Source organism: Trachymyrmex cornetzi, unplaced genomic scaffold (genome assembly GCF_001594075.2).
Source record: "Trachymyrmex cornetzi isolate Tcor2-1 unplaced genomic scaffold, Tcor1.1 scaffold210, whole genome shotgun sequence".
In the NCBI taxonomy this organism is placed as follows: Eukaryota; Metazoa; Arthropoda; class Insecta; order Hymenoptera; family Formicidae; genus Trachymyrmex; species Trachymyrmex cornetzi.
Window position 1 is genome coordinate 523,506 of NW_017296742.1, and position 25,831 is coordinate 549,336.

General features: G+C 29.5%; 3 protein-coding genes across 4 annotated transcripts; 2 read left to right on the forward strand and 1 right to left on the reverse strand.

Moving 5' to 3' along the window:
- Positions 1 to 2,914: 2,914 nt before the first annotated feature.
- EMC1 (ER membrane protein complex subunit 1) lies at positions 2,915 to 10,935 on the forward strand. Of its 2 annotated transcripts, XM_018505780.1 has the most exons (15): positions 2,915 to 3,305; positions 3,463 to 3,578; positions 3,866 to 4,049; positions 4,652 to 4,807; positions 5,164 to 5,500; positions 5,589 to 5,892; positions 6,571 to 6,591; positions 7,171 to 7,343; positions 7,410 to 7,571; positions 7,662 to 7,946; positions 9,049 to 9,244; positions 9,323 to 9,520; positions 9,762 to 9,887; positions 10,021 to 10,248; positions 10,331 to 10,935. In XM_018505780.1, exons 1-15 carry the CDS (start codon positions 3,166 to 3,168, stop codon positions 10,489 to 10,491), a joined length of 2,787 nt encoding a protein of 928 aa, XP_018361282.1. In that variant the 5' UTR covers positions 2,915 to 3,165; the 3' UTR covers positions 10,492 to 10,935. The 2 variants fall into 2 exon arrangements, with proteins under 2 accessions (XP_018361282.1, XP_018361283.1); XM_018505781.1 differs by lacking the exon at positions 6,571 to 6,591.
- Positions 10,936 to 12,753: 1,818 nt separating this feature from the next.
- Tti1 (Telo2 interacting protein 1) lies at positions 12,754 to 17,600 on the reverse strand. Its single transcript, XM_018505722.1, has 13 exons — positions 17,256 to 17,600; positions 16,995 to 17,131; positions 16,749 to 16,926; positions 16,098 to 16,275; positions 15,650 to 15,981; positions 15,354 to 15,565; positions 14,833 to 15,228; positions 14,518 to 14,754; positions 13,901 to 14,449; positions 13,534 to 13,825; positions 13,213 to 13,441; positions 13,007 to 13,141; positions 12,754 to 12,911 (listed from the first exon to the last, which is right to left on the reverse strand). The coding sequence occupies exons 1-13, from the start codon at positions 17,441 to 17,443 to the stop codon at positions 12,828 to 12,830; spliced, it is 3,147 nt and encodes a 1,048-aa protein (XP_018361224.1). The 5' UTR covers positions 17,444 to 17,600; the 3' UTR covers positions 12,754 to 12,827.
- Positions 17,601 to 18,095: 495 nt separating this feature from the next.
- Positions 18,096 to 25,800, forward strand: RpL5 (ribosomal protein L5). The gene is given in 16 exon segments (XM_018505767.1): positions 18,096 to 18,259; positions 18,261 to 18,460; positions 18,888 to 19,052; positions 19,170 to 19,444; positions 19,557 to 19,676; positions 19,831 to 19,974; positions 20,177 to 20,568; positions 20,697 to 20,883; positions 20,977 to 21,118; positions 21,256 to 21,562; positions 21,644 to 21,782; positions 23,635 to 23,820; positions 23,965 to 24,099; positions 24,300 to 24,502; positions 25,043 to 25,220; positions 25,510 to 25,800. Coding segments are annotated over 16 exon segments (3,111 nt in total). The 5' UTR covers positions 18,096 to 18,110; the 3' UTR covers positions 25,699 to 25,800.
- Positions 25,801 to 25,831: the final 31 nt, after the last annotated feature.

Below are 25,831 nucleotides of genomic sequence, written 5' to 3' on the forward strand. Positions count from 1 at the left end.
TTATGTGTACATAATGTAGCATAGAAGCATACTCGAAACTTTGGTCAAGTTTATGTCTTTTAATCTATTCTTGAAATCTTTATGCGCCAATAGGTCTTATCATGAAATCATTTTATTAGTTGCTGCAGCTAATGTCTGTTTTTTGTTTGATTTGTTTGTGTGACATGAAATAAAGTATAATTGCTAAGTAATTACATATATAATTATTTATACACATAGTAATTATATATAATTATTTAGCAGTAAAATATATATTTATATATCTAATTTCAAAAATTACGAAAATTAATTGCTAGAATATCTTCTAAATTACAAGTATATGTCTTAAATGATCAATCTAGCATCTTATCTTCATTTATTGCAATTTAAGATAGTTTAAATTTTTTATATATATGTGTATACTCTTGCATATGTATAATAATGCATTAGTTAAGCATAATAATATACTACAATTATGTATTATAATACATAGATTGTGTATTATAATGCATAAATTGCATTTTTTGTAAGTAGTGCACTTATCTTACAGTTTCCAGGTACTTATTGTACGCGTTTGTTCTTTCATATTTCAAAATTGATTAACGGTAATGTAGTAACATTTGTCATTTTTATTTCGATTTTGCATGCATCTTTTGTACAAGGCATATCATTTATAGTTTTAGGTCACTGAAATTGAATAAATTTAATTATAGAATTTGTATATTGAAACAGTAACAATAATGTTACTAACAGGATGGGTACATTACAAGTATATCTAATACCTGTATTTCCTAATGATAAGCTTTAATTTGGGCATGATGTAATTTAAATTACACTACTTACAACTTTTGCATTTAACGGAGATCGTAGAATGCGAATTACTTTCTCATCTCTCCTCTTTTTAACGAAATCATCGAGGGATTGCTATGAACCAAAGTTATATATTACAATTTAAGATATCTATGTTTTTTATTATGGACTATTGCACATAAGTATAAAAAGAACGAATGTATGAAATGTAAAGATATTCTAGTCATCACGAATCTGCTTTTAACCTTTATTTGTATACGTGAATAATGCTCTCAGATTGCATGTAAACAAAATATATTCCTTAAATGGAGCAATTTAGCGTGTGAATAAGCGAAACATGAAATGAATACAGAAAAAAAGGGGATATGAAAGTAAAGATGCAACTTAATACTGTCAATTTAGATAGAATGCAAGAAAACCAAACGATGAGAGTAGAAATTCTGTAGAAATTACAAATATATGTATATGTGCTAGGATATATAACTTTAATTATGAGTAATTTATAAACATTTATCTATTTTCGTATATATAACAAAATTCGTTATTTATATACTAACAGGACAGCATAAGAGAGCGTCCCATCACTATTACAAGAGTTTTTTAAATCTACTAATTTACAAATTTATAACAATGAGATACCTCACATTAATTTTGTAAATTTACAATAACGAGATACCTCATTAATTTTGTAAATTTACTTTACAAAATAATATATGTTTCTACAACTGCATGTATATTTTCTATGCACTCTTTTGCTGTCAACCTGATAGCGTATTGGTAAAAAATAGTGGCCTCAAAATTAATTTCCATTATCTCGTTTTCTTTGTGGAAAAAAATTCATTAACAATGACGATTGCAATGTAACATGACTACATAAACGCATATTCTATATGGCACTAGGAAGCATTTATTTTTTATTTACATGTATTTTGAAAACAACTTTTTCAAATAAATGATACAATAAAATTACGAGATAGCATAGTTTATACTGTTCCAAGCTATATATATCTATCTTTAAGAATATTCTTATTCTTTAAGAAATTCTTCAAACATTTTTTCGTATTTTTGAAATTATGTTTTATTAATATTTCTATTTTATAAAGTTTACTTTTATGTACAATTTATAGAACATTTTAGTAATATGTCTACAAATTAGAAAAACGATCGGTTTCATTTATTTTTAATTGTATTAAAATTATCAATATATGTATTTTTCATCTATATCTTCCATTATTATTATGATAGGGATACACAACTTTAAGTTCTATCCCTTGAACTTTTTTTCAATAATTTTCTCGTAATAAAAGATTTTTACGACTTCTCTTTCCAACTCATTTAAATCAAATGTTTATTAATATTAGACGGAAATATTTTTTAGAAATATTTTTTTTTAATTATTTTTATTAGTATTGGGCGAAAAGGTATACCCAAATTGATCATAATAATTTTAAATTCATAAAAACTCAAACAATTCTTATTCTTTACAATCGTGAACTTCAAGTTCCTGTGACCCAGGATCAATCAATGATGGCGAATGATTATTTATAATAAAAAATAATAAACGTTCCTGTTATTTAACGAATTCGCCGCATCACAAATTGTCTATTTTATTTAATTGAATGTAAACAAATATTTAATAATAATTATTGTCATGTTATTTAACGGAATATACATGTACTGTTTTATTGCCAAAGTTGATTATATTGTCATTATATTTAAATACTTTCTGTAAAACAATTTTGTAAATGTGTACTAATCTAGAGTATGAGTGACCGAATTTACTATTAGAGATCATCCTATGCACACCCTGTATACTTGTGCACGTGGGATCGAAATAACACAGGGCACCTCAAGCCAGCCCTGGATCTGCCACGTGTTAGATGAAGACGGTATGGCCCACCTGATTCTGTCCATCTTCGTCCGTTGCGTGTATATGTACAGTGCAGTGGATTAATTCGTTGGATCACAGTAGTAGTCTGACTTATCGACCCCATTTAAATTACATTGAGTTGATAAATAAGATTGTTACGACGACCCATCGAATTGATGTACTATACTATACACGCGTGGAAGGGGTTAAGCGGTTAAGCATATGAGACGTCGGTAGACGTCGGCAAACGTCGGAGACAAGGCAGGACAATCCGCGCCGAGGGGTGACTGGTGCGGGGTGCGTTCGTGTCCAACGTCGTTGTCTGCCGTGGTCTGTCGTCCGTGCTATAAGCGCTGTAGCACGTCGGTCGGTGGGTGGTACGTATATGCATACGTGCATAAGCGAAGTGGCGTAGAACGTAGGGCGTAGAGCGACTGTATGTGAAGAGGGTGAGCGCTGCGTCGCGGATACCCTCTCGCGCGCTTGCCGGAGCGCTCGTCATCGCCATGGCTCCGTGCGCGTGGTCTTTCCGTAGGAACCTCAACCGGTTCCTCGACGTACCGATCCTGCAGTGCTTGATCGTGCTGATCGGTCTTTTTAATCTCTCCCTGTGCCTCTACGAGGACCAAGTCGGCAAATTCGATTGGTAAGTGATCGAAGCAACCTCTAAATAATGCAGAGAGAAGGAGAGAGAGAGAGAGCACCGTGGGAATATTATCATGAGGACCGATATACCCGATTTCCTGTGTTTCACCCCCGTGGTGTTATGTGGGTGAATTAATCGTTTACGCGGGATTTTTCAGGAGGCAGAATTACGTCGGAAAGATTAAATTCGCCAGTTTCGACACGGTGTCTACGGCGAAGAAGATTATCGTTGCCACCGAGGAGAACGTTATTGCTGCTCTTAATCTGAAATCGGGTAAATAAAAGTATTTACAATGTCTTTTTTTTTCCTTATCTTTTGCATGTTACTTGCACGTGGTGCTTTTCATATTTCCAGTCTCTTTAATTGTCTTTTTATTGCCATTTATATTTGCCCATTTAACGATAATTATAATGATTAAGCACATTTTTGTGCATACCAATATTACAAATTAAACATTATTCCATTACAAGTATTGTTATGAAAAAATATAGACCTAAGAAATATAATTTATTAGGTCATAAAATAAATATATTATTAATTATATATTTATGATGTAACAGGCCAAATATTATGGAGGCGAGTGCTAGAAAAAGGTTATGGCGGACGTATAAGAACTTTAGGAGGTGTCGCGGATGGAGATTTGATATCCGTGAGCGGCGGTGTTCCCGCTATTGTTCGCGCCTGGGATTTGGCGACCGGGCATATACTTAACGAATGGCCAATAGCTGAGCCAAATAGCGACAGGTTTGTATAAAAATATTGAATTTATTGAAACAATATATTATTGCAAAATTCTACTTTAATAATGTTAAGAAATTTACAAGAATATTACTTGTAAACTAAATCTTTAATAATGAAAGAATGTGAGGGATTTGTTGTGTTTCTAAATATTGTGTACTATACGAAGCTAGGGACATACCTAATTATTTCTTAAAAGCTGCTGAAAACTTGATATGCTGAAGATTTATATAAAACATAATCCATTGCTTTTACAGACTTGCATCTCCGTTTATATCGTTTTCTACATTGGGCTTATACTCTGCTGACAGGTCTTCTCATTTTTATTCAAAGCACAGTCAATAATATATGTTTTGTACACCTAGTTCTGTAACTCTGTGCTATTGTAAATCAGGTTGCTTAAATTCAGCAATTTGTATTTTTATTCATATAATCATCATCACGTCGAGTAACACACACACACACACACACACAAAATAAGGAATAAATATTTGAAGGTTTTTTGTTGTGTCAAAAATTTAATATTTTTCTAATTGTACCAAGCTATGGAGATATTTTGATGTGTTAAATATTTGTTTGGAGCATATAATTGACAATTTGTTTTTCAGGATAAAAGATGTAAAATGGCATATCAAAGATGGAACGCTGCATCATATACTACCTATTTACAATAGTGGAGTAGAAGTAACGTCTTATGACAGCAAGACTGGAGAAAAATTAAAGACTCGAAGGGTTTCCGCACCATTTATAAGTCGAGAAACGGAGTAAGTAATTTTAGATTGAAATTATTTTTTCTTCTATTAGGTGATAAACTTAATTCCTGCCCTTTTTCGTCTTCAAAATTGATTTGTTTCGAAGGGAAATACCTTAATCAAAGTATTATTAATAAAGTATTATTAATTAGTAATAAAGTAGAAAATGGAGGAAATTACTTTGATTAAAGTATTCATTCATCTTCCCTTCGAAACAAATCAATTTTGGAGACGAAAAACGGTTAAATTAAGTTTAACATCTAATATATATCAAATTTATACATTAAATTTATTTATATTGTATATGTTATTAGTTTCATAAATATATTATCCATTTTGATATTTAAAATAGTTCTATTTTTGTTTAGATGTGTTTTAGCAGCTCCATATTTAGCATGTTTGAAGGGAGACAGTTCCTTAGCTGTAGTATTATTAGTACATCTATTCGATACTAATGCACAGTCACAATCAGTTACAATAAATACAATATTTGGGGCTGGCGCCCAAGGGCCATATAAATTAGAATCTGTACTTGGAGAAGGACCTGTAATTTCTATTAATGCCGATAATGACCAGAGAAAACGAATTTTAGTTATCGGAGAATTTCCGACTCCTATACAGAGAGACATCGCTGGTGATGCTACTCTTTATGTTGTCTCTGTTGACAACGAGAAAATACTTTTGGAAACAACATATAAAAATGGAGTAAATATTAAAACATGTATTCTTTTCTGTTTCTAAAAAGATTTATTAATTCAATTTTTGTACAAATTTCCTATTATTTTACTTGTAGAAAATAGAGATAACAGCGACGAATCTGTTATCGTCTACAGTTATACCTGATTTATCGGTTACTTTGACTCACGCTTCTGTACAATCACCAACCATAATGGCATCTGTTTGCCCACGGCAAACGAAAGGGATAACGTGTCGTCATTTGTTATCCTCGCAAGATCACAGTATTGCGCTGTTACAACACAATAAACTGGTATGGACAAGGGAGGAAGCACTTGCCAGTATTGTGGCCGTTGAAATTATGGAATTGCCTATGTCTGACAGGGATCAAGCTATCGAAACGGAATTCGATCAGAAAGAGAGTAAGTAAGATTATTTATATATAAATATTGAATATTAAAAAAATGATAAATTAAGTTGAAAAAGATTTTTTTTATGTCTTATTGAATTTAATTTAATATTTTTTACGTAATATTTCATGTGTAACTATTGATATAAATAAATCTTACATATATATATATATATATTTTGTTACTGAATGAAGGATATGTTAGAAATAAGATAATATACCTTTGTTAAATAATTATTATAATATGTCAAATGTATGAAACATAACTCTTACTCACACTTCCAAGATATTATAACTTACATTTTCCTAAGTATATCAAGGCCAGTATTTATAGTCCATTCTTATTTCAAGACGTTTTAAGTAATCTTTTAAGATGCTAATACTGCTTCGTAATTGGCTTGACATTTTAAGACTATACTTAACACGATCTTAAATATAAGAACCAATTATGTATATTAAGTTACACTTAATTTTTTAAAATTCTTATCGGATGATAAAATGTCTTCAATCTGTACACAATTACATAATATTATTTAAAGGCTATGAAAAAGCTTACGTATTGTTTTAATTAATAATACTCGTCTATATTAAAGCGATATATTGTTTATTGGCACAACACAATTCAATTTCTAATAACAATCTACCTGTAAGTTATATTAATTAACTCTCTTTTGTGAATGGCTGCTGACAGGTATTGATGTAGACAGTTCATGTAAGTAGTGGAGCAGGAAGGCTGGTTTTAATGCAGTACTTTGTGTTATTGCTATTTACGAACTTATTTGCATGGTATAACATTTGCAATGTATAGGCTCCTAAAGATACTGGAAGATGTAACGCGTATATACGTGTGATTATCTAGAATACCTTAAAGATAATACAATTATTATATATATATATCTAATATATTGCTACCTGCATGACATATTGCAAGAAATAAAATATCCATATTTGGATATTTGTTATGGTTGAGTTCGGATGTAATGAAGTATCATTGATGCAAATAATATAGCAATTTCGTTGATATATGATAACCAGCTGCGTAAAATGCATGAAAACATTTTTACGACTTCTATAATCATCATATGTATATGTGAAGTCATTAAACCTGCTGAAAAATTTTCATAACGCAATACAGTAGCTTATAATAATTATAGCATATACAGTTTGCTATTATTCTCTTAAACATCGTCTAATTTTTTATATCCTTCCGCTGTATCATCCAATCCACAGATTTCAATACAGTTTTTCGGGATACGTGTTTTCTAATATATTTTACTATATTTTTAAACAGGGGACGTTCTAAGTATGTTTCTTCGAAGGATTACTTCACAGATTAACCAAGCCAGAGCATTCTTTCAAACAATACTGGATTTGGTACCTCAACAATCCAATCAACGTATTGATCTGGTGCAAGATAAATTTGGCTTGCACAAAATGATCGTAGCCGTTACATCCGCTGGAAAGGTATGACTTCATATAAATTATCAGACATCTCATATTACAAATTGTTATATTTTAAACTACCTGCAGCTGTACGGTATTGAAACTAGAAAAGGCGAAATTATCTGGCAATTCAGGCTACCTAATATCCGGGGTTTCACAAAACTGTCTAATACGATGATTTTGTACGTACAAAGAGGCAGCAGACATTTTCCTCATCCACCTCAATGTGCATTATTAGCAGAAGACAAGGTAAAATATACATTTATATATTAGATTCAATGGTAAATGTAATAAGTGTTCACACTTCATATCTGACATTGCTTTTATACCGTGCAATAGGAAACCGGAGAAGGTGTTATATATACATTTAATCCGATTACCGGACAGTCATTGGACGGACTAGTGAAACTTGGTTACAAAATAAAACAGTCTATGTTATTACACGTAGCGACTGACGACTTTTTACGTGGTATCCTCGTTCTTGATGTACGAGATAAAGTTCATGTTTATCCCGATAGCGCTACCGCGGTTGCAGCCTCACTCGGGAAAAATATATATCTCTTTACTGCTGATCAAACGACAGGAATATTATCCGGCTTCTCTCTTTCATATAGCACAACTCAGGTTTGTTTCATGTAGACATATATTTAGCATATAGATCAATTTCATTATATCAATAAATCTTCAAAAATTAGCGACCAAATAACGAGCAATATAAGGGACTCCGCACGATAAAAGGAACAGGGAACAGAAAACAGAGAATAAGAATTTCAACCTACCAGAAATCATGTATTGTGGAATACGCAGTGTGTATTCCACAATACATGATTTCTGATAGGTTGAAATTCTTATTCTCTGTTCTCTGTTCCCTGTTCCGTTTATTGTGCGGAGCCCCTAAGGTGTTTTGTTAAAGTATTTAATATAAATTTAATATATCAATATAATTATCAATATACAAATTATAATATAAACGGTTCGATTACACAGAGCCTTCCTCAGTATAAATAAGTGAACATGTTTCTTTCGCTTTACAACTATTTTAAATTAAAGAAAAATCCCATTCAATTATTGATGAGAAACGTTTTGTGTTCTCCCACCAATCATAATTGTAGGCTTATATATTCTCGATCATCCGTGGGAACCGTTAGACATAATGTTATATATCGTCATTGTTAAAACTAAACAAATATTGCTGTTACATATTGTTTTATAAAAACTTTTGAGGAAATCGTTTTCGAAACCATCATGTGAGTATTGTATAGTTTTTTAGAATCAAAAATTTCTACGAATTTGTATATATTTTGATTTAGATAAATCAATTGAAAAGATATTCTTACATTATGGGACTAAACGTAATTCTCGCTGTGAAACGAGTAACTGGTTTTGCATTTTTAATTTTGGACATCTTTTGAAAATTGACCTGACTCACCAGTATTTATCATCAATAATTGACATGGGATTTTTCTTTAATTTAAAATAGTTGTAAAGCGAAAGAAATATGTACACTTATTTATACTGAGGAAGGTTCTGTGTAGCCAAAATGTTTATATTATAATTTATATATTGCTATGTGTTAAATTTATATTAAATATTTTAATAAAACACCTTATATTGCTCATTATCTGGTCGCTGATTTTTGAATTGTTTTGCATTGCAAACTTCGAGCGTTTATTTATATTCTTGTTTTGGTATCAATAAATCTTAATCATTTTAATGGTTGGTGCAGGAACTAATCGCCCATAAAGTATGGGAGTTGTTGCTGTCACCGAGAAACCAAAGAATAACGCAAGTTGTAGCGAAAAATCCGATAGAACGTGTGCACTCTCAAGGAAGAGTTTTAAGTGATAGATCAGTATTGTATAAGTACATTAATCCTAATTTAGTGGCCATAGTGACAGAAGGTATTGGACATGCCCATAAAAGTAAGTATGTCTTTGACTATTATCGAGTGAGTCTATATTATTTATAGAAAATATATTTAACATTTTCTCATTTTGCAGATACGCTTAATTTATATCTATTAGACGTAGTATCTGGGGCTATGATTTTTTCTATTACGCACAAAAGAGTACGTGGTCCAATCCATATAGTGCACTCGGAAAATTGGTTAGTATACAGCTATTTTAATGAGAAAGGACGTAGAACAGAAATTGCTACGTTAGAGCTTTATGAAGGAAAGATACAGAGCAACACCACAGGTGAGAGCCATGTTCAAGCCCTATATATTTGTATCACAGAAAAGAAAGTCAGTTGATTATGTCTGTTGGTTCAGTAACTATTTAGATCGAAAGAAATTGTAGTCTTATCAAGGATCACATATCTTATAAAATATCGTATAAGGATATCGTCGACATAATTTTTATTTTCAACTGAAATTTCGATACTAAACAATTAGAATTCTTATCAATTTAATAATATAACGATTGTTGGATATTTCAGTGTTCTCTTCTTTAGCAACAACAAAATTGCCAATTGTAGAAAGACAAGCTTTCATTTTTCCGGCGTCTATAGAGTATATGCAAGAAACAATCACGGAAAAGGGTATTACTAGCAAACATATAATAGGTATGTAAAGTTATGTGTGGTTCGATAAATTGAAAAAAAAAATCCAATTTCAATTATCTGAATATGTTGAAATATAAATTAAATATACGCGTATGCACACATTTAATTATGATATTTTAATATATTTCCACAGTCGCTTTAGCCAATGGTGGAATATTAGAGTTGCCGTGGATGATGGTGGATCCACGACGGCCTATTAACCCTGAAATGCGAGAAGAAGGAGTAATACCGTACATGCCAGAGATTCCAGTCCATATGGATGCTATTATTAATTATAATCAAAGCGTTTCTAGGGTTATGGGTATTCATACTAGTCCCAGTGGCCTTGAAAGTACTTGTTTAGTTTTTGTACATGGTCTTGGTAAGTATAACATTAAGTATTTGATTTTAAACTTGTATTTTTATAAATGACTTCTCACACAAAATGATTATAACATTTGTAGATCTATTTTATACAAGGGTGGCACCGTCTAAAACATTCGATGTTCTAAAGGAGGACTTTGATTATTATCTTATTGTGATAGTACTCGCGGCGCTGTTGATCTCATCGTATGTCACGAAAAAATTAGCATCCCAAAAAGCTCAAAAGCAAGCATGGAAATGATGCCTCGTTTTTCTAGAATTGTGTAATATTTATGAATCTGTTCACTATAGGCAAAAATTTTTCCTAAGAATAACTTGTAAGATATACTGTTTTATAAATAGCTAATTCTAAAACACAAGGTAATTATTTATACTTTATTATCTTACCTAAAAATTTTTCAATCTTAAATCCTAAATAAAAAATATAATATGTATATTTTACTTTGTTAATCTGGTACAGAACGCACATATGCGACGATGAATTAAATCTTTTAAAGTGTGATGATCAATATATGTACGACGTGAAAGTGGATCACGATCATTGATCACTAAATTACATTAGAATAACTGATATGCTCAAAAATAATTATTTCTTTATTAATGTTCAGCAATTTCTTTAAAAGATAGAAGATTGCTTTCATTGACTGATACTTTTGGTACAAATCAAAGCAAGAATTCAACTTTTATAGACACTAATTTGAATAAAATTATATTCTCGATATATTTTGGACAGTGAAAATATTAAAATATTAATAAATATGATACTGATAAATGGTACTGACAATGCTAAATGGAAATAGATATTTGTTTGATACACAAAAGATGTGATTATCATATTAAATATGATAGTCTAATTAACAAATGAATATTATTAAAATAAGATAGATGTAATAAGAATAGATTGAGCATTCTTATGAAATTGTTATAGATTTAAAAAACATGAGACAGCTGGAATCATCGCTTTCTCTCATTTTCTTTTCGAAGTATCGAGATGAAAAAAGATGCTGATGTGTTCGAGTCTTTTTAATGGAACATAGATGCTAAAATTAGGAAATGTGCAGTCTGTACCTATTATATTTGTGTAAAATAATTTCATTGTCACGATTCCAAAATATAAATTAGCATTTGTGAAAAACGATATATTTTGCATCTTTCTTCATAATTCTTTATAACGGTATACCACATGTAACAAGTTTATGCATTTTACATACTTGTATATTTCAAATTCCTTACAAAGTGTCTTATGACAAATTTTCTTAAGAACATCATATAAGATTTACAAGAAATATATAAAGAAATGATTTTTAAAAAACATTTTTCTTATTGTTTCGTTGAAAAATTTATATATATACATACATATATATATATATATATATATATATATACATCTTCAACTTTTAATTTATCATTAATTCATTATTTACATTATTTTAATTTTACATAATTTTATAAAAATTAAAACTAAAATTTAAAATACTTCAAGATAGCAAGTTGAAAAAGATTATATCATAATTTGCATTTATATGTGCATTTTTCTTATTTGAAATAGTAGACTGTTATCAGACTAGAGAAATGTTGCAAGAACTTCAAACTTTTTGTTTTAAAAGCTAATTAGTAATTTAATTAGCTTTTCTCAATTTTTAAATCAAACAAAAACAATTTGGCATGTATAAAAAATATTGAAATTAACCCTTACCGTACCATCTACAATTTGGTGCCTCATCCATACCATCAAGGGTTACTTCAAATCTCTTCGTTTTTACGCCTCTTCAAAATAATTTAAAAAATCTCTAAAAATTCACTAACAAATTTTCAACTTTCTAGAATAAATATTGACTTTTTATTTTGGAAAATAATAAAATGTGTAGTATAATTTATAATTACCGAAAGACTCAAAGAAACTTGCACTAACAGAAATCGCTCGGTCACTAGTCACCTATATTAGTACGGTAAGGGCTAATATATATTGAGTTGATGAATTGATGTATACATATGCTGAATTGAGGAATCAATATATAATATTTATATTGAGGTGTGTGTGTGTATGTGTGCGCGTACGCGCGCGCGCGTTTGTTGTGTGAAGTATTCGTTATTACATATATGTTGAAGTTAATTTGGAACTGGAAAAATTGTAAATACTGTATACTTATATGTAAGGTATGTATACGTATTTATATATGTATATTATATATGTATACATATACATACTAGAGCACCTTAACACATTTTTGTTTTATAATGTATCGCTTTGTAGATATTAAAAAAGGTATAATTATATGTAAGTTATTGTAAAATGTGAAAAAAATTATAAAATGTTAGAATTATATACAAATAAAAATTTTCTGTCACAAAATTTCTTTATTCTCTCTCTACTTAGAATTTATTATACTATAAATATATATAAATATTCAATTAATTTAAATAAATCCTGCAATCTATTTGTTTTCTACTTAATTAATTATTATTAAAATAATATTTTTTATTACTTTAATATAAAGGCATTTTGTAATTTAATGGCACGTTGTTGTTTGAAGATCTTTGAATTCTTAAATCATTTTTCATATATTTTTGATATATTCAATAGTGAATATTCTGTTGAATATATGTAATGATTTCGTTTACATTTTTGTAATATTCGTTTGACGGAGAAACATCTGGAATCTGAAAAGTAAAATAACATAATACATTATACAGAACTAGATTTTAATTTATATTATTAGATATTAATTGTATTTCATAATTAAGTGATAACATACCAGCAGATGTTTCATATCAAATGTTGCATCAAACGCTATTCGTGCAACTTTTGAATTCCAGATACTAAGACATTTCACCCACGCAATATCTCCATTATAATCAGCAATATCTTTGTACAATTTTATACAGCACGCCTTTTAAACAACAAATAGTTAAAGATTTATATGTATGCAAAAATACACAATACATTCTATTTTCATTTTACCTGTAATGTAGTATGTTGACGTGCACTAAGGTACAATTGTGTATTACTTAATATTTTCCATAATTCATGTTCACGTAATTTCAGGAGCCTCGCGATTATTCCTAATGTAGATAACAATTCGTATTGGGATTTGTAAGTTTGTGTGAATTTGTAAACGTTTACAGAGCTCTTATTAATACTTTCTTTAGAGGACTTAGTCAAGAATTGAAATACAGATGGTAATACCTCTCTATAAAAGGTCAATTATGGCATTACAACACATTCAGTGTGTGTTAATTACTTTTTTGTAATATATTCGATAAAATGCGCAAGATATTTTACCGCAGAGTTCTGCTTCTGATGAAGTCATTCGAAATGTTGGCGAGTACATGCAAAAGTTGCCATGCGTGATTAATGACAAGTACATTTTCATCATGGAATCTGTCGATCAGTGGATGCCATAACTGATGCACAAGAGGTAATAGTTCATCTTCCCACTCAACTAGTATCGGTAAACCTTCTTGAAGCGTTTGCATTGCCATCAGTGATTTTTGTACATCCTTCAAAGGTAGAAAGTGTATACAATGTTTCATAACTTCTATGATTATCTTTATATGAGTTGGTAACTTTTTATCTAGAATATATAACGAATAATGAATCAATTTTACGACCTATAAAATATACATATATAAAAATAAATTCCTATTACTTTCTACACTGGGATCTGAGTAATCTTCGTTTATTTCTTCTGGTAACTCAATATCTGGTGCATTTACATCTGATTCTATCTCCTCAAAGTCATCCTCTATTTTTTCATCAATTTTCTTTGCATTATAGTATTCTAACAAAGAAAGAATAATTGTTTCCGAAGAATTATTTGTAACTCGTATATCTTCTTTTGTTACTTTTATATCATCCCAATTTATTAATGTTTTTATGCATATGATAAATGTATGGAATATCTTCAAGAACGAATAAGTGTCTTTTTGGCGATAAGGAGTACTTAATTGCTTAAGTACATCTTCTACAATTCCTTTTAGGTGTGGCAAAAAATCCATTCTGCTATACTTCATAACAACTTTGATAACGTCAAATACGCCAGGATTATGATTGATTTGGCGTAATTTCATTATAATGTGATAAGAAAAATAATCTACGTTAGCACGTAGCAGATCGCCGATCGTCTTATGTTGTTGTGTTTTAGCGACATTTTCGAGAGTACGCACTCCAATATAACTGATTAAACTGTTTCCACTACCTAAAAATTATCCTTAATTTTTACTCATTCGTAAAAAGATGTGAACTCTCTCACTGTTAATGACATACCTGCTCTTTCAATAATTAAATACAAAGTTTTTAAAAGATATCTATCAAAGTCATGTTGTAAATTTTGTGCTATAAGACCTAATCCTTCGGTCAAAAGGCAACATTGCACTATATTGCTCTGTGCTTGCACCAAAGGAGTATCTTCAGTTACTTCTGTAGGTAAGTACCATACTTCCTGTGTTGTGTAAAAATCTACGATTTCTTTATATAAATATGAAGATGAATCTTTAACAGAAACTAAAACAAAATTGACATATTAATGAGAGCTTATATTAGTAAATACTTCTTCAAATACATATGTATTATTTGTGTTACCTAAGATCCAATTTAGTAGCAAACTCAGTTCCTTTCTGTATTGTGGTGCATCCATCATAAGTTCAAGAATAGTGTCGATTAATATTCTCAAATCCCCAAATTCTCGAAGCAACTTGCATATTGTAATAAGTTTCTCTTTACACAAGTTACTTTTAATAAACTTAAACTGTCTCCATGAATCTGATCCATAAAAATATGCAGGATCGTCTAAATCTTTTACATTTGCTGTTTGTAGAAGAGACACGTTGTTGCAATCTATGATCATAATGTACACAAGAGCTAAAAGCAATCTTTGCATGTGAGCTTGGGATCTCATAATATGAGGCAATCTTTGCGTTCCAAATAATCTTAAATATCCAGCAAATTGATTCAAGTATACTAATTGTTCGTTATCATCTAAAAAATATAGAATGGATACATACGTTTTGCGATTTCCATATATTTATGTTTAATAATTATATTATGTTCACTAATGTGAAATAAAAAACTTTTAACTTCAGACAGTAAGAGAAAAATCTTACTTGATCGTCTAATAATTGTGGGCAGTCTTGTAAGTAAACTGTAAAACTTATCTTCCAATAAATCGATTAATGATTTCATATCGTGATTTTGCATGTAGTTTTTACTTATTGTATACAGCACATTGTGCGCTTTTTCACTAACTTCTATAGATTCGTCTTCAGACAGAGAAATCAAATAATCTATTAGTGTCATAATATTTGGTTTCATATTCCTACGTAAAATATATATACATTTATTTAAATGTTATAAAAATGTAGAAAAAAAGAAATAGAAACAAAAAAAGGGAATCTTTTACCTGCGACAATTTTCAAGTATAAGTCTAATACTTTCAACTAGTTCTTTCTTAACTTTGTAGTGTGAGTGGCTCCTAACTTGGTCTAACAATTTTATACAAGAGCCAAGCTTAATAGCCACAGCGTCGAACCATTCTTTATTTCTTGTAGCTCCTTTTAGATTATGTTCTATGTCACATTTTCCATTATATTTCACATTATGTGACATGTCAGTGGATATATTGCAACCTTTTTTTATAAGTGTTTCTATGGATAATGTATCTTCTTCAGCATCTTCTTCATCCTTATCATGGACTACAAGAGATATAATTCTCCCCCATGCTCGAATTGCTATCTGTAATTGTACAATATAACTGTATAATATATTTTTAATTATTATATAACTTAAATAATCTTTTTCTATTAAAGTGTTTTAAAAATAATTCAGTATATGTAAGAATCATGTATTACCATCGTAATTTTGTGATTCTGAATTTCATTTCCCATTGCTATTTCCTGTAATCCACCGATAATACCAGGAAAAAATGCCATGATGGTATTTGCTACTTGATCTTGTATAATGATGTCAGATTTATTCATCTCATCATCAATATGACACAAAGCCATTACTGCATCTAGTCCAGCTAATCTAATAATTAATTGAATCAATGCTGATATATTTTAAGGTAGTACAGTATAAAATTGAAATGTTGTAGATAGCTCAATACTAGAGCAGTGAAGCAAAAGATAAATATGATTACATGCTTATCCCTTTACATATTATTATGAATTTTTTAAGTGGAAAATATTCCACTGTAATAAAAATAAAATAATAAAGATATAAATTTAATCCCAAAGTAACTAAAATTAAACAAATTGTACTGTGGTGTTTTTTGAATAAAATCTTGTAAGCAGCAATGATAATTAAATTTTAGAAACAATCTTCCAAAGTAGAAATTGAAAATGAGTAAATTGATAAGGAGTTTACACAATTACTTTGTATAAAAATTGCAACTGTAACGAAATCAGTTGAAAGCATTGGCCCATCCAGAGTTACAATACATTAAAACTTAATAAAACTAAAATAATGCCATCTTCAATATATGTCTTTTAAATACTTACTTTACAGAATATGACTTTTCGGTCCTTGCAATTGTTATGCACAAAAATATTCCTTGACCAAGCTGCAGTATATTTTCTTTAGTATAAAGTGATTCTATCACATCAGAATTGCTTTGGTAGATAAGATCTTTAATACATAAAGCTACTGCTTCCTTAAGTTCCTCATGAAATAAGATCACTGTTAAATTCAAATAATTAGATTAGTGCTAATTATTATGACATTTATTGACATACTTTGGTACATACCTTGATTTGGTTGCTCTTTGTCAAAAATTTGGATTAGCAGAGATCCATAAATGTTAAAAAAGATTTTCAATTTTGTAATTCTAGTTTTCTGTATTATAACTCTCATAGTTCTTATCAGTTCCTCTTTCACAATCAAACTATATATGTAAATATATTTTAGATCATATATTTGTTTATATGGTTTGTGACAATGCATATTATATATATAATATATTTCTTTTATCATACATAGTAAGTTATTAAAAAAGAATCCTAAATTACCTTGTATTGCTTTGCAAGATGGTGATAATAGGAATTAAACAGTATGCCGATAAATCATGCATTGTTTTATCGGGAATATTACTAGCTACTTCTGCGATTCTACGTGCGTAATCCTTACTCGGATTTTTTATTAAGTTATCGCAGCAGGACTTTAGTTCGAGAAAAATCTGCATATTAAATCGCTCCATTTTGACGTAAATGTTAAATTGCTTCTTTCTAACCACAATACATTTGCATGTCTAGTACAATATACTTGTTCTCGCGAGATCACAGCACAATGTTGGAGAACTCTTGAATTAATTAATAATACTTCTTCTCTTTATACATATTAAATGTATAATTTTCAAAATTTGTTAATCTCTCTTCAGTTTTTTTCAAGATAATCCTTGTATATTTATTTACTGATATTCACTGCCTTCACATTTTTTACAGATTTTGGTTCCACTTGTGCCATGTACCATGTATTTTACCTTCTCTTCTGTTTCCTTTTAATAGATTTCCAACCCTTAAGATCACAACACGTGCTTTACAACTTCGAAATTTGCAACCGGGATTTTGTATAAAAGTCGGTTTGGGGCCTGTTTTTTGCAGTTGCAGTCGTTGCTTGCAGGTTACAGCACTACATTTACATATACTTTCTGCACTTTGTTCTTTAACCGAACTTTGTATTGTTCTCTTTTTCTCTCCAACGTCTAAATATATATCTATTTCACTTGAAGTGCAGAAGGTACGATGTAGTGCAACTACAAAGAACAGAACCGCTATTCATTCCATGCTGGTGCACTCCACACTTCACATGTGACATTTTAAATTGTAAAAACACGGCGCAAATATTTTATTTGATGATATTTAAAGATGTCGATTTTGGCATTGGACGTCAAAACGGTAAAATTAATTACCACTACACAAATAATAACATCCGTGTACGCCGTAGTGAAAGAATTAATAGAAAATGCAATCGATGCCGATGCAGACAATATCGAAATTAACCTTGTACGTCAACCAATATAATGTATATTTATGTATTTGCATGATGTTTTTTAAGGAAATGCATTATATTCACGCACCTTTATGTATTCTTTAGGTAGATAATGGTACATCTTTAATAGAGGTGAAGGATAATGGGTACGGCATATCTAAGAAGAATACACCATACATGGCATTACCTTCCTACACGTCTAAAATAGCAAATTTTGAAGATCTAGGTAATACTTGTAATTCAATCTACAACAGTCTAATTTCCATCGAAGCATTAATTCATACCTAATGAGGCATAGAATCAACAAAAGTTTTTTTTAGAATCAAAATTTAAATCGATGGAAATGCATTGATTACACTTATTTCATTCCTGCTTTGATCCACAAGGGCTGTGTTCCACTTAACGCTCGCGAGCATCGTTTGTCCTTGTTTAATATTCAATAAATGACAAGGATTCCACGAACGATGTGAGCATTAAATGGAACGCAGCCTAGATCTCTACTTCTAATGAAAACAGCATACTACATTGAAGTGAAATTGAGTTGAGAACTTTGATAGAAACTAAACTAATATTTTAGTTTATGGAAATGTTTTTAGACTATAGTCATAGCACTAAAGCAAATTCTTATATCTCTAATCTCATCACTTCTATAGATGCATTACAAACATTTGGATTTAGAGGAGAAGCGCTTAGCGCAATATGTGCAGTAGCAGAAGTTACTATTATAACAAAAACAGAAGAGGATGACGTTGGAACTTCATATGTAATGAATAATGATGGACAAATTGTAAACTGTGAATCTTGCCATAGAAGTATAGGTAAAAAAATAACTTATCAGTTCTTAAACTTCTGTAAGATATGTCATAATATACATGATTATAATAATACTTTAACACATGTGTTCTTAAAAGATGTACTAATTTATTATATATTAGGCACTACAGTACAAGTAAGAAATTTATTTAAACAAGTGCCTGTGAGGAGACAAATAATTACGAATACGAAGAAAGCTAATCAGACTATCAAATTATTGGAGATCCTAATGCAATGTTTTGGGATATGTAAACCAAATGTACGAATTCAGTTTAGAGTGAATAATAATGTTACATTTACAAAACCAAGTCTAAATAATATCAGAGAAGCTGTAAATCACATACTTGGCAGAAAAATTATGTCTAACATGGAATGGATTGAGTCTAAGGATGCAGAGGTAAGTACATTCTTGAAATTATTTGAAAAATTATTAGTATCCAATTAAGGAAAAAATATGTTTAGTTACAATTAACAATTCTTTTATGATTTACATCTTCATTATTTTTCAGTTCACTCTGCAATTAATGTTGCCTTCAAAAAAGATTCAAGATTTATCAGAAATTTCTCATCCTGATTTACACTATATTTTTGTAAATAATAGGCCTATTAAGCATAAGGCTCTTGAAAAGGTATGTTCTATGTAAAAATTATTATGTTTATATATATAAACTCAAATAAAAACTGAATTTTTTTTACAAATCTCATCGCACGTAAATATAAATAATGTAGTCTTTATATTCATTATAAAATAATAAAAAAGTAAATATATTTTTATACACATAGCTAGTAAATAGTATGATATTAGAACATTTTGAACAAGAGTCATATAGAAAGAAAATAGTATTTCTTGTGTATATTACTTTGAGCCCAATGGATATTGACGTCAATCTAGAACCAAATAAAGATGCAATTCTTTTCAAAGATCAGGTAAGATAAAAAATTTAGATCATATTGTATCTAATATTAAATGAAGATATATTAATTTTTTCATAAAGCTATAATAATCATGTAAATTACTTATATAAAATATGTAAAGTAATGGATAATTAGATAAAAATCAATTCAAAGCTTTAAAAAATGTAAAAAAATACACACATAAATGTTACAAATTATATAATTGACATTGTAGAACAAAGTCCTTAATGCTGTAGATAAATGTATAAGAAAATTCTATGGACTTAAAACTACAGAGATTGCTGAACAAAACGTGTCGTTAGATACATCTGTCTGTTATGAGGATTATGCATCTAATCCGAATGAAAATATTGCTGACACTGAATGGCCTGCGTGCAAAAAACGAAAAATACAAGAAAGAGTTATTCAAGAAAATATTGTCAAAGAGAAATCAATACTCAATAACAGTAACGAATGTAAAAAATCTTTTCAAAATGAGCAACAGAATCAGGCTCATACTCATGAAGATGCATTGGCTCTAACAACTCATATACAATCACCGAATTTGAGTGATTCTGATTCAAATGATACCACCTTTTCTACCACAACAGTGCCTAAAGATAAGGCGTTAGTATATAGAATATTGTTAACTAATACGTGAATTTTTTAATGTTCTTGATTTTTCATATAAATATATCAATGTTATAATATTTAGGAACTATGGACAACTACATAAATATTAATGTAAATTACAGAGCAGACGAAATATTAACTTTAAGTCAACTACCTGTAGTAGATCTTGGTGAAGATTTTGACTTTATAGAAGAAATTGAAAACTCTAATATTTCCATGAACAAAAACGATGCTAGTAAAGAAAATATCCAAGAAAAAGAGCAAATTACAATGGAAACGTGGAGTAAAGGACAAGTCACTGGACTCAAGGTTAAATTCTAATAATTGTAGAATGTTTATTAATCTTAATTTTATTTTATTGTTGAATTATAGTACAATTAATACTATTGTCAAATGCAACAGGGTGGTACAGATATAAAATCGGATATTGCTACTGAAAAATCAAATGACAACTTAAATAATAAACTTGATGAAACATTGGAACCAGGTAGAGCACATGTTGACCACAAAGATCTTAAATTTTTAAAACATGTTAGATTACAAGGTATATATAATTGTGCCATGATCTAAATTGTTTATATATTACTTATATACATATAATAATTATTGTAAAAAAAGTGCATAGTAAATAAAATAAGTAATATAAATTTAAAGTTATAATAATAACTATCTTGTATTTAGTTTTAAAAGAAAATCCTACTTTAACTGCAGCCCAAACTGCAAGAAAAATTACCGACTTTTGGAAGCAAATGTCGTCCGAAGAGCGTGGTTATTATCGCGATGTTGCACAAGAAGAAGAAGAGGAACATAAAAGATACAAAAAGCCTGAAGGAAAAGTCGATGCAAATAAAGTAATCTCAGGAAGAAATAAGAACAGACTTTTACAATTGTTCGAGAAAATGAAAAATACAAAAAATGAGAGAAAAGAAAACTTAAATATGAGGACAATAGTACCTTGGATCATCGACAGAGCTAAAATAATCACAAGGTTGAACTTATTAAGGATTAAATGATATAACGTAAGATCGTTTATTTTATGTACTAATACACTTTATTGATTAATTCACAGATCAGATTTTGAAAGTGAACACATAATAGGTCAATTGACACCCAACTTATGGGTTGCTACAATTTGTGAACAGATGTGGATTGTAGATATTACTGGTCTGATCAAAGGTTTGAAAGTTACCGATATCGATGCAAATATGGTACTTATTAAATATTTTTTTATTGTTATTTTCCATGAAAATTATACTGTATAAAAATGTATAAATTATTTTTCTATGTTATTATTATTATTATTATTATTATTATTATTATTATTATTATTAGCACTATTTCAGATTGATGCCAAGAGAATCGAACATCTTCTCAAGGAGTGGTTAGTAGAACGAGATGATATGTCAGTGATGCATTCTATACACAAATTCGCGAAAAAGGTGTAGACATTCATATTATTATTGCAATTCATGTAAGATATTTTTTTAAACAATATAGGTTAGAAACGTGGTCTTCTTCTTCGAGTTTAGTGTGGCCCTCGCCACTGAAAGAAACGTGGTAAGAATATACAACAATATAATTAAAAAGACATAAACCACGAACGCCTGATATAGATGGCAAGTATGATATATTTGAATAAATTTATTGTAATTTTCATTGTATTTATTGTAATATATCAAATATATAATACTTAAGTCATCTATATCAGTCGTTCGTGATTTATGCCTTTTTAATTATATTGTATATTTTTTTAAGTTATTTAACTAGATAATTTTATAACGTTTTTATGTCACATTTTATGTATGTACAATATGTTTAACATGTAAAACAATCTTGAATTATTATTAGACAATGATTGAGACAAAAGTACAGTTTGTATAGTTCTACAACTGTATACACAACAGATAATAAAATATGTACAAATAATGAATAAAATAAAAATCACAAAAATAAGCTGTAACAAAATGCATAGTTTTTAAGAATTAATTCCTATTTAGTGTATTAATTGCTGCCATATTTATGTAGCAAGTATTATAGAAGTAATTTCAACTTTTTTAATTGCTAGAAGTAACATTTTGAATTTTCAGTTACTGATTGAATGATTAACGATTTACACATATGATTACGTAATTTTACGAATTTTTAATTTAAGGCGCCAATTTTACTCATCACTTTGTTACCGCCGACCTCCGTTGACTCCGATTGTCGCTAATATCGCTGTATTGAATTGAGGGAGTTGGCGGAGTTGTCCGATCATACGCCATTTTGTTACATTTTCTTTGATCTCTGCTCCATCGCCATTCTTTCCTTTCCACCTTCATTGTCGTGCGGATTGTTTCGGGGATTAAGTTTTTCGTATAATTTTAACATAATGGTAAGTTACTTCTTCTCAATATAATGTTTATTTGATAAAATAAACTGTGATATACACAAATAATTAATTGAAAACAAACGAGAAAGCGAGATGCTTATTTTCTGGAAAGATTCACTTGCCGCATGGTTAAAACGGTTAGAACTAACGCCTATCGAGATATCGGCACATATCTTTCATATATGTAGCGTTAATACTATTTATCTAAAAATATCTTAAATATTCATATTTAAAGATCACATTTTCATACTTTTTGTGAATATTTTTATCTTTTGTTATATAATAGAGAAAATATTTTCACACATAAAATTGGAAACTTTTTTTTTTATCTGAACTTGGAGCATGTTTGATCTTTCCTCTTTTTCTCTCCACGTTGAAAAAAAATAAAGAAAAGAGATGAGTTATGCAAGAAGTTCAGCTATAAAGAACAGGCTTAAGATTAATTATGAACATAATACTGAATTTTATTTTAATTTAATTATACTGCAAATATGTGCTTATTAGAAAGAGATAAATAGTGTGAATATTGAACATACATAAATTTTCTATGATGAAATCTTCAGCTCACTTTGATACAGAAATGAAAAGAAAACCTTTTTACCCTGTTGACTTATTCTGAATACAGTAGAGAGACAACTTGAAACATTTTATCTTCATTCTTGTTTTAACAGTTACATGATCCTTTATAGGGTTTTGTCAAAGTAGTCAAGAACAAACAGTACTTCAAACGGTACCAAGTTAAGTTCAAGAGGCGTCGTGAAGGAAAGACTGATTATTATGCTCGTAAACGGCTGACTATTCAGGACAAGAACAAGTATAATACACCTAAATATAGGTTGATTGTACGTTTGTCCAATAAGGATATTACATGCCAGGTAATTTGAAATAATACACATAAATTCAATTACAATTGAACAGAGACTTAATTTGAAATAGCATTTTACAGCTATAATTTTTATGTAATATATATTAAATTTATGTAAAGATAATTGTAATTAATGACATATATTACACACAAGGTTGCCTATTCAAGAATTGAAGGGGATAGGATTGTATGTGCTGCTTACAGTCATGAACTTCCTAAATATGGAGTTAAAGTTGGTCTTACCAACTATGCATCTGCTTATTGCACTGGTTTACTCCTGGCTAGGAGAGTAAGTAATCTTTTTTTTCTTTTTCTTTTGTTTTTTTTTATACATTACTAACATGATGATCTACTCAGCTCGCTTTGATGTTTCTATGAAGAAAACACGATGTGTTCCCTGATGTGTATTCCTGATTAGCAAAAACTAACAAATACTTGTATAAAATAATATCAACAATTCTAATCAAACATGAAACTTTTTTTTTATAGCTTCTTAAGAAGCTGGGATTAGATTCCTTATATGTGGGTACTACAGAAGTGACTGGCGATGAGTACAATGTTGAGGAATTGGACGATGGCCCAGGTGCATTTAGATGTTACCTGGACACCGGATTAATGCGTACTACGACGGGCGCTCGAGTTTTCGGTGCTATGAAAGGCGCGGTTGATGGTGGTCTCAATATCCCTCATAGGTAAAAAATCTTAAGTATTCTTGCTATTTTTTAAATATGTATTTGTGCAATATTTGAAATTATTTCAGCTTGCTTTGATGTTTTTATGAAGAGAACACGATTATTCCTTGTTATATATCCCAATAGCAAAAACTATCAAATATTTGTATAAAATAATATCGATTGTAATGAAACATGGAATTTTTAAAAGTTTTTTAAGAAGTTAGGATTATTTATATATTTTAATATTTACTATTTTATTAATTTGATAATTTAAACTTCAAACGTCTTTTTATTCTTATAAATAAAATCAAATAAGACAGTTATATAATATCAAATCAATTCTGTACAATTGCTTGATAACATATGTAAATACACATGTTAGTTTATGACATGTGCATCGTTTAAGTTTTAAAATTTATTTTTGTCTTTTTGTTTTGTGTTTGATACAATGACTGTTGTAAAATTTCAAAATAAGATTAGTATTTTAATATGATTTTTCAAAAATACATAATTTATTATTTCAGCTGCACTTGAATAACTTCGTGTATTGTTTTATAGTACCAAGAGATTCCCTGGCTATGATGGCGAATCAAAAACGTTCAATGCAGATGTGCATCGACAACACATATTCGCTCAACATGTTGCAAATTATATGAGAACTTTAGAAGAAGAGGATGATGAAGCTTTCAAGAGGCAATTTTCACAATATATTAAGAATGGCATCTCCGCGAATGATGTAAGTAATTGCAATGCAATAGTGAATATATCTAATATATTCACTATTAATATATAATATATTCACTATAATAATATAACTTCAACACATACGTCCAATTAAAAATTGCTGTTTAGATTATTCAAGTCTATGTAGCGTCGCGATTGGACAATAGTAATTTTCATTGGTTGTTAAATGGTAAATGCATATATGAATGCGTTTATTAAAATAAACCTGTGTTACATATATACATGCTATTACATGAATATAGGTAATTGAGATAATATAAAAAAACATTTTTTTTTAATAGATCGAGAATATATACAAGAAGGCCCATGAAGCCATCAGAACTAACCCTGAACACACAAAAGTCACGAGGGAAAAGCCAGTTATCAAGAAGAGATGGAATCGCGCGAAATTGTCACTGTCCGAGAGGAAAAATCGCGTTGCGCAAAAGAAGGCATCTTTCCTCAAGACCTTGGAGGAAGCAGAGGTGTAACCGTGCTTTATTCAGGATCGTCTTTTCAATGTATACACAAATTTATGTGTATTAATCGAAGAATAAAAGAGAAACTATACAAAAAATATGATAAATCTGTTAATTATAATTGCGCGTATATAATTTATACAAA

Excerpts from the sequence above, each read along its gene's own strand:
- EMC1 (XM_018505780.1), top strand. The coding sequence starts at position 3,166 with ATGGCTCCGTGCGCGTGGTCTTTCCGTAGGAACCTCAACCGGTTCCTC. Across the intron at positions 4,808-5,163 it reads TTTATAAGTCGAGAAACGGA|ATGTGTTTTAGCAGCTCCAT; the intron begins GTAAGTAATTTT and ends ATTTTTGTTTAG. Across the intron at positions 5,501-5,588 it reads AAACAACATATAAAAATGGA|AAAATAGAGATAACAGCGAC; the intron begins GTAAATATTAAA and ends TTTTACTTGTAG.
- Tti1 (XM_018505722.1), bottom strand. The coding sequence starts at position 17,443 with ATGGAGCGATTTAATATGCAGATTTTTCTCGAACTAAAGTCCTGCTGC. Across the intron at positions 17,132-17,255 it reads ATCTTGCAAAGCAATACAAG|TTTGATTGTGAAAGAGGAAC; the intron begins GTAATTTAGGAT and ends TTACATATATAG. Across the intron at positions 16,276-16,748 it reads GAAAAGTCATATTCTGTAAA|ATTAGCTGGACTAGATGCAG; the intron begins GTAAGTATTTAA and ends ATTAATTATTAG.